The 9423-nt window shown below is 27.5% G+C and overlaps 2 protein-coding genes across 2 annotated transcripts; both read right to left on the bottom strand.

Moving 5' to 3' along the window:
• Window positions 1–429: 429 nt before the first annotated feature.
• LOC101498069 (ethylene-responsive transcription factor ERF003-like) lies at window positions 430–1285 on the bottom strand. Its single transcript, XM_004498721.4, has 2 exons — window positions 1188–1285; window positions 430–1000 (listed from the first exon to the last, which is right to left on the bottom strand). Exons 1-2 carry the CDS (start codon window positions 1268–1270, stop codon window positions 574–576), a joined length of 510 nt encoding a protein of 169 aa, XP_004498778.1. The 5' UTR covers window positions 1271–1285; the 3' UTR covers window positions 430–573.
• Window positions 1286–6952: 5667 nt separating this feature from the next.
• LOC101497746 (large ribosomal subunit protein eL39) lies at window positions 6953–7595 on the bottom strand. Its single transcript, XM_004498720.4, has 3 exons — window positions 7455–7595; window positions 7260–7363; window positions 6953–7176 (listed from the first exon to the last, which is right to left on the bottom strand). The coding sequence occupies exons 1-3, from the start codon at window positions 7455–7457 to the stop codon at window positions 7128–7130; spliced, it is 156 nt and encodes a 51-aa protein (XP_004498777.1). The 5' UTR covers window positions 7458–7595; the 3' UTR covers window positions 6953–7127.
• Window positions 7596–9423: the final 1828 nt, after the last annotated feature.

Raw genomic sequence — 9423 nt, 5'->3', positions numbered from 1 at the left:
ATTAGGAGCGGGCAAAGTTCAGTTTTGAACTAGAAGCATTTGAAAATTGAACCGAACTAGTTTTCAGTTTAGAAAAATCGAACTGAACCGGTTTTCAGTTCAAAGAACCGAACCGAACTGGTTTATAAAAGTGTGAACTGGTTTATTATTTTGAACAGAACCGAACTGGTTTAATTTAATTTTTTTGTTCATATAGGCCAAAATTTACATAATTACCCCTAATTACTTCTAAAAAAATTTGGTTCAAGTTTTTTGAAATAAAAACCGGTTTGGTTCGATTTTTGAATTAAAAAACCGGTTCGGTTCAGTTCTAGTTTTACAAAATCAGTTCGAAAACAATTTGATTCTTAAACCAGTTCAGTCAAAACCAGCTTGGTTGTTTTTGGTTTTTTTGAACACCCCTACATAAAATGTAGATATACATAAAAGTGAATAGAGAAATTTGTGATTGAAATTGTAATAATTGGTTAAGTTAGCAAATTGAGAAATAGATTTACTAAAAACAGATTTTGGAATGTTGAGAAAAATAGACTATACTCTCATAATAATCGATTAAGCAACATAATAACATGCTTAAATAGTTTGTCCAGCAGATTCTTGAGTATTGTGTGTGGCAGAACAGAGTTCAATAGACCCATAATCAAGAAGCTCTTCAATCATTTGCTCTATTTGATGATCATCTTCTTCGAGAGCCTTAAATAACTCATGTGAATTACCATTTTCCAATGCTTTACCATTTGTTGATGTTGTTGTGGAAATCATGACATTTTGTGTTGGTGGTGGAACTACTAACATTTTCCTAGTCAATTGCAAAGAAGCTACATAGCACCTATGCAATTTAGCTGTTAAAGTTGGTGATAAAATCTTTGAAGACGATACATTGGAGTTTAGAGGGAAATTTGTTCTTGTCCTTGAACCACACATTAGTCTAGCTGCTTCATCGTAGGCTCTTGCAGCATCTTCAGCTGTTTCAAATGTACCAAGCCATATTCTAGTTTTCCTATATGCACAAAACAAATTTATTGTTCAACTATTTTTTCTTCGATAAAAACCAACGTTTTAATTATTGAAGTAGCAGTCTTAATTTTTTATATTACAAAAAAATAAGGTCACATGCGACTAATGCAGCTACAATTACAATTATATATGGTCAGTAAGACATAAAAAACCTAATAAGGAAAACTTACAATATAGGATGGCGAATCTCAGAGACCCAAGAACCCCAATGCCTTTGTCGAACACCTCGAAATCTTTGTTGTGGTCTAGCCATGTTTTGGGAAAACAAAATGTTTTTAAGAAAGTGGTTTGTGAAAAATGTTTGAGGGGTGGTAGCAATTGGAGGAAGAGGAGGTTGGTTTATGTAGTTGTATTGTTACACATATCACATGGCACTCCTTTTCTAATTATGCAAAAAATGTGGCACCTAGTTTAGGAAATGGGTCCCATGAGATTTTGAGGTCTAAACCTTCTTTATCTTTTCTTAACTATATACCAATTTGCAAGCCCATGATTATCATCAAAGAGAAACGATATTTTGACATCGAAAATGTTGACGTCCAATACGGTGTTATTTGATTTTTGTATGTAGTTTTGAAATACATATAAGTTATAGAGAGTAAAAATAAGAGAGATAGAGATAACATGATATTTTATTTTGATGTTCAAATAACAACTATATTCCAATAAAAAAATATACACAAATATTATTAACTTCTTTTTTTGCAACACATAAATATTATATCCTTAGATATTTAGTTGCATAATGTATTTTTCAAGATGGTTTTTATTTATTTATTATGGTAATAGTATTACTTGTGGCTTTATTAGCTCAACTTTTTTAATGCCTAGAAATATATAAAATGTATGGTTGCAATATCATGGATTTTTTTATTCTCATGTGATGTGAGTAGGGAGTAGCAAGCTGTAGAAAATGACTGGTCTTCAGTCTCATGTGGTGCTAAGTTTCAGTTTTTGACCAATAGTGAGCAACTTCTAAATTGGCAAAAGCGCATATTAGAAATTACTCATTATTGGCTCTTCATATTTTGAACCGAAATTCATTAACATCACGTTAGAGGGGTATATTTGTTATTTTCTTATCTCCATAAATATTTGTGCAACAAACTCAGATGATTTGATCTAGTATTAAAAATAAAGATATTAAATCTAATAAAGCGTGCGTTCGATTTCCGCAAATGTTATTAAAGGAGACAAATATAAATATTTTTATAAGTATTCAATTAACCTTAAAGTTTTCACTACTTTAAATTAGAATATCATTCCATTATCTTAAACTTACTTAAAAACAAATATTGTACAATAATTAAATATATATTATATTTACTTCCTCTTCTTCTATTATGTTCATGACAATTGTAGCTAGTACTTTCTCTGATCACCATTATAAACAAAAAAAAAATGACTTCAAATATTAGTCACTATTATAAATAAAAATTAACTATTTAATAAATTTAATTTTAGTATTTATAATTTACTCTTACTTTAGTTTATTAATATTGATAATTAAATGTTTGATATTCCAATAGATAGTTTGATAAATTTAGATTATATTTTACGAAATTTAATTTTTGTAATAACTGTAAAAGCAAATTTTTTTCCACAGGATCGAGGGAGTAGATGTCATGAATCTCTTCTAAAAAAACACACATGCCTCAAGCAAACTTGCCAACATTCGTAATCCATTGAATTCAACTAATTGTAGAGGTCAGTTGCGGAGTTTGGGGACAAGTATAACATGGGAATTTTCTATCAACTACTAATTAACAAATTGAGCACATGCACATCATTTTCTCAATTCTTTCTGTTGACTCCCAACTTTATTTGACACATGACACATGCCTACATGCACATACTATATACTCTTGTGTATTGCTTTCTCTGTCTCACATTCTTTTAGTAAAAAAAATATCTCAAAATGAATCTGATTTATATTTTTTAATATAATTTTAATTATTATTTTTATATATTATCCTTCAATGATTATTATATATATATATATATATATATATATATATATATTCTAATAAATTATTATATTTTACATTGATAATGGTCAAAAATTTATTAATAGATAAAATGAATAGTTTGTTAAAATGATATATTTTTTTTAATTATTATATTTCTTAATATGTATGCAAAAACTTCAAACGAAATTTACGGTAAAACAGAGAAATATTAATTGGCTTTATTCTATTTTTTGTCGCACTTGGTTAAGAACCATTCAAATGGTTTTTATTAAAAATTCCAATTCATTTTAGATAAATTACATAAGATGATAATTCTCTCACATTTAACATATGTTTCATTTTTACCTCTTACACACGTCATTGAAACACTCATTTAAATTTGGAGTGCTTGCATAAGTCATGCCCCCAATTCCTCTATTGAACTATGTCAGAATTCTGCTACTAGCAACTTACTTTGGTGGACTTTGAGATCCTACATTAAATCATAGGTGTCGTCTTTGAAAAACTCTTTTATATTCTTTGGTTTTTTCTTCTATTGTAGCAATGGCAGGATCGAAACGTGTGTTAATTAACTTCCAGACACTAATGTTCATTTGTTTAAAGTTGTGCAAAAAAATTTGGTCATGAGACTAAAATTTAAAATTAAATTCAAAATTATTTTAAATATTTGATTAAAATAATATAGTTATAATTCGGTTTATTTATCAACCAGTGGAATACTCACTTATGTTTTATATTTGAATTTGATTTATATCCACTTCACTCCCAAAAACTCTAAATTTCCAAAACAATTTTGATTTTGTCATCGTTCCACCAACCTTCGACCTTAATATTTTTCGACAATTTGTTACTAACTTCATTGAGATATTATTAACTTAATTTAATCAACTATAATGTATGTTAATGAATTAAAATATTTAATATTTATTGAGGAAGACTAAAACATGATAAACTTAATATTTTAAATATAATTTTTTAAATTACTAATTTTTAAACATCAATTTTTTTCAAAATATTACATTAATATGTTAGGTTGGAAATGATATTGAGATTTAGATATTACTCAAACTTAACTTAATTATAAATGCTCAAGACAAAAATTAATATATTTAAATTCATTAGACCATGATCTTAACGAAGTTAGTAATAAATCAATTTTAATCACAAATTATTATAAGCAATGGAATATGTTAAATTTTAATCACAAGAGAAAGCAATTGTATGGTTAATGTATATTTTTTTATTGAACTTTCATTTTGTAAAATTAATCGATTTTTAAAATATAAATAATCAATTTTTTTAAATAACCAATAAATGATTTTTTTTTAATATTAAAAAATATTATATTTTAACCGATTTTGAGTAAAAATCGATTTTAAAATTAAATTTTTCGAAATATATTATTTAACCCTAACTAATTTTCCAATCTATTTTATAACCAATTTTAAACCAAATAATAAATTTTGTTATAAATCTAAATTAATATATTAGTTTTAAAATAGATATAGTTTGAAATCAACCATGCACAGCACTACATCTGTCATAGTGGGAGATTCTGGTTATGGTTGGAATGGAAGTTAGCACACATTAAAATTTTCAATTCTGAATTATTTATCAGAGTTAAAAATTTAAGTTCTTTGGTAGGTTGTTCGTACTTAATTTATCTAAATTTTACATTATAAAAAAGGAACTTCTAATGTTGAGAAGGACGATTAGTAAATCCAATTGTGAACAATGTAGATGTAGATTGATCTGTAATGCTTACCAACCTATCTAGTCTTAAAGTCGCAAATTATGGTAGAGGTAATGGTTAAGGATAATGTTAACACGTTAAAGATTTAACAAATAATAATTATATTTTAAAAAAGTGAACTACACAAAATTTTGAGTTGGAAAAATGAACAACTTTCAATACATAAGTATGACTGGATACAGGTTTTGTCTCCACAGTTACATGAAACAGCAATCATAGTCAAAGTGAAGCACATGCTTAGAGTAAGCAAATTAGCCACACGTCAATTCTGTCAATAAATTCGGCCAATTGTGTTGAGTACATGTATTGTAATATCTCTATCCCTAATTATAAATTGTAATACCTCTATCCCTAATTATAAATGCTGACAAAAGAATTGTCTCTAAATATAAGTATTTTTTTAATTTACTTAATATATTTATTAATTTTTTTTCAAATATAGCCCTAATTAATACTATTAATTTTTCTTAGAATATAAAAGTTATTATTAAATACATGAATACACAAATAACATTTAGTCACTTTTCTATACAAAATAAATATATAAAAGTTGTACTACAAACTTTTCTTAACAAGAGTAAAATTTATAATAAAAACTTATATTTAAAAACGGATGTAATAACTTCTATTACGTTATTAATGAAAGTTTAGATTGAGAGAGACACACTTCATGTAAGATTAAGGAGAACCATAACCTCAAATGCAATTTATGTATGTCCAACAGAAAAACACCGAAATCAAAACAAGTAACATTTAGTGCGAGTGAAAGTTCCCACCAGATATAAAAAGTTTGTTAACTATGAATACCAAACAATTAAGAACCGCACTTATAATTGAAATTGAAAATTAATTTTCATAATATCATAAATATTATAAATTCAGATTTTCTTATTTACAAAAGGCGAGTACTAACCCTCAAACTTGGTCGTGGATATACAAATTGATGCACACAATTCGCACACGAAAAGAAAAACCGGTGAAAAACAAGTATATAATCGGTTAAAGCTTTGTTGGTTCTTCATTTTCTTACAAATTGCCATTCATATGTTTCATAATTTGCGATGGCTTGCGAGCGATTGTTGTGGCAGCTTTTCTTTAGACATTAGTATGGATAGAAAACCCATAAAAAGAGTGAAAGTAATGGAATCAAAAAACAGGGTCTGGCAATTGCACTTCCCCTCATCAGCAATAACATATATTCAACATTACTTTTCAAATAAGCAATAACATATTCAACATACGCTGTCTAGATAACAAATGTGATTGATGAGACAGTCGAACCATGGCATCAGTCATTTTGTTTTAAGGTTTTCTATAAAAAGGTCTTGCTAACAAAAATGAGATGAAATACAGGAAGGATCATTTTGAACGTGTGGGCGCAAAGGGTTTCCCCGGTGAAAGAGTAATTGCACTGATAGAAATTTTTAGGTTATATCGGTCACAAAAAAAATTTACAACCTTTACGCCAGCTATGCTAAGAAAACTATAGAAAAGAAGTATTTATTAAAATAATAAGGCAATAAACACTATAAATCATCCTTCTTAATTGGTAAATCAATCTTCGCAATCAAACAATAAAAATAATACTCCGAAACTGCACTTTATGGCTTCAGATGTGCAAATAGAAAAAAACTATTCAAATGAAGCTGCAGTAAGATGTGTACAAAATGACTATACAGCTTTCACATTGTTGAAAACAAAAAGGGGAGGCACAAAATAGACCAGGAGTTATCAAAAATCTTAGGACTAGTTATAATTTTAAAATATCAGTGTTTGTATATAGAAATTTCAAAAGAGTTAATGATATTATAGTTTCTGCTTAAAAATACTCAAAACTTAGATTCATAAGAAAAACACACATCGACATTAGAATCATGCTCTGCTAATAAAGGAAGTACACATAACACACCTAGTTGTTAGAGGATAAAATTGTACTGAAACAGAAAATAATATTGTTACCAATGCAAACAGTATTCGCATATCTGGTTCACTTATTTTATCCTCACATTGATTTTTGACCACCCAACACTGAGTTCCATATAACATAGCCCAGTCTTACAGTTGTGGAATAAAACTTCGTCAAAACATACAAACATAATCTCAAACAAATATATTAATCATATTAAGCTCAAAAATGTAACGTAGTTACACCTTCAAGTATAATGACATAATAAACAGATTAAAGACCATTCATTCTATTGAACAAATAAAATAGCATGAGTCAAATCATCATAGTAACTTCATAAAATAAGTTGTGGTTCAAAACCACAAACCAATTCCTTACATAAATAAAACTGATCTCAATCCCAACATTTAAAATTCCGAAACAAAAGTTGTTGTCTGATTTCAAAAGTAAAATAAAAACAAAACCAAGTAACTAAAGAACCTCAGAACCCAAGCTTGGTGCGGCGCCAGTGACGACGCTTAGCGTTGTACCTGAACAAAAAAAATGTAAAATTTATAAGAAGAAACTAAAAAGGATTTGAATTAACAGAACGCTATAAAGAACGAAACTAAACCTGATGGTGTTGTCGGTTCTCATGCGGATCCAGTAAGGGATGGGTCTGTTCTGCCTCATCTTCTTGGCGAGCTTCTTCTTGATTCTGAATGTCTTGTGTGAAGGCTGCAATAACATTCAAACAAAATCTAAATCAGAAATTGAATCGAAAAATAGAAGTTATTGGGTGATGATTGCAAATTCAGTTGCAGTTTACCATTTTCGCTCCCTCCTCCGAGTTGGACCGTGGCGTAAGAGGTGAAATGAAAACGAACGGCGCCAAGAAACCCTAATTGCTCACACAATCTCCTGTTATATATACCTTTTATTAACGCTGTCGATTATATTATTTTTTATTTTTTCAGAACTTGGGCTTGGGCTTGGGATCTTCCCGTTCTATATAACTCACCAGAGAGCTTTTTATTTCTTCAATATATTTTAAAAAATTATTATTCTTTTTTATTATGTATAAAAATTGAAAAAAAAAATATTCTTTTCACTCGCATATTCAAAATTTTAACAAAATTGTCAGTATTTTTAAAAAATTACGAACCACAAAGTTTTTTTTTAAGTATTTGATTAATTTGAAATATTTAAAATATATTTTTTTATTTTTCAATAAGAATTTTGAAAATTTCGAATAATACAAAACTTTCAAAATAGGAAATTTCAGAATTTTTAAAAGTTTCGAACAAAATAAAACTTTTGAAATTTACTATTTTAAAACTTTCAAAAAATTGAAATTAAATGAAATTTTCGAAACTGATTTTTTTTAAACATTTGAATCTTTTTAAATTTTTTTAATAAAAATTATTGATATGATTTATCAAAACAATTATTAAATGAAACTTTCAAAACTTTATTTTTCAAAATTTTTAAAATTTTTGAAACGTTTGAATTTTTTTTATTTTTTAAATTCCTTTTTTTTATATAAATTGTATTTATTTTTCTTAAAACAAAATACATATATGTTGTAACTTTATGAGAGCAACAATTAAGTGCAATTCGACATGTAATTACAAGAAAAACAAAAAGTTAATAAAATTTGCAGTGTATGGACATCCTTAAAGATTTCTCTGTCCAAATCTTTCATGGTACAATATATTATTCTCCAATGTAACACAAAGGTAAATAATAGACACAAAATAAAATAGAAGACATATAACTTAGGAAGGTTTTTTCAAAGAAGAAACGTATTATTTTCGATGTACTAACAAATAAAAAATGAGGAAGAATTTTTAAAGTTACAAGAATTGAGAGTTAAGCTAAAGACTACCGCAAAACAAAGGTGGGAAAATGGAGCACATCTTACTGATTACCTGATTGTGGGAGAAAATCACATATACCACCAACCATAGTGCTAAGATTTTAAGAAGAGGTTCAGTCAAAATAGCACAAAAAAAAGTTATTTTTAAACCAAATTAAAACAAAAAGAATTTTTTAAAATTTTTAATGATGCAAAATAAAAGATTTTGGTTCCCATTATTGTGCAGGTAGGGTGGAAAATCAAAAGGTTTACTTAAATGTGAACATTTTGGTTTACAACCCCGTATAAAAAAGTATATAAAGACTTAAAAAAGTTGCATAAATTCTCATATGTGAGACTAGTTACTTTTGAAATATCACATACAATACTAAAAACCACAATAATCTTCCAAGTTCAAAAATAAAAGTTGAAATTCAATTTAATGGGTTAACATAATGGATGTAATATATCAAATATGTGTCGCACGTTACGAAAACCAACCATAAACTAAAGAGACTTATCACCAGGTAAAGAAGTGTAACATGTTATGAAACATAAAGATGCTTAATGTAACTTTTAGGTCTCTCAATTACATTACATACCACAATTATTGTTATTAAGTTGTTTTGCGCTAATAGATCACGTGTGTCTATTATTCATGTGTGTTATAGAGATTTCGTCAATATCTCATGCAAGTGGCCCCACTTGATACATACATGATTTCATTAAATTTATGATGCAAATCATACATCATTTATAAAATATATGAAAAGCTTATAAAAATTTATAAAGTATCCTCTCAATATTACCACGCTTTACACAAATAGATCATATGAAAGGGACACAATTTATATTAATTTTAACTATAGCATAATTATCAAGTGATTTGTTTTAACCATATTGAACTTTTTTTGCGATATTTCACTACATAATTGGGTTT

This window comes from Cicer arietinum, chromosome 4 (assembly GCF_000331145.2).
Source record: "Cicer arietinum cultivar CDC Frontier isolate Library 1 chromosome 4, Cicar.CDCFrontier_v2.0, whole genome shotgun sequence".
NCBI classification, from domain to species: Eukaryota; Viridiplantae; Streptophyta; class Magnoliopsida; order Fabales; family Fabaceae; genus Cicer; species Cicer arietinum.
The sequence above is the reverse complement of the archived record's forward strand: the minus strand, read 5'-3'. Positions and strand labels throughout refer to the sequence as shown.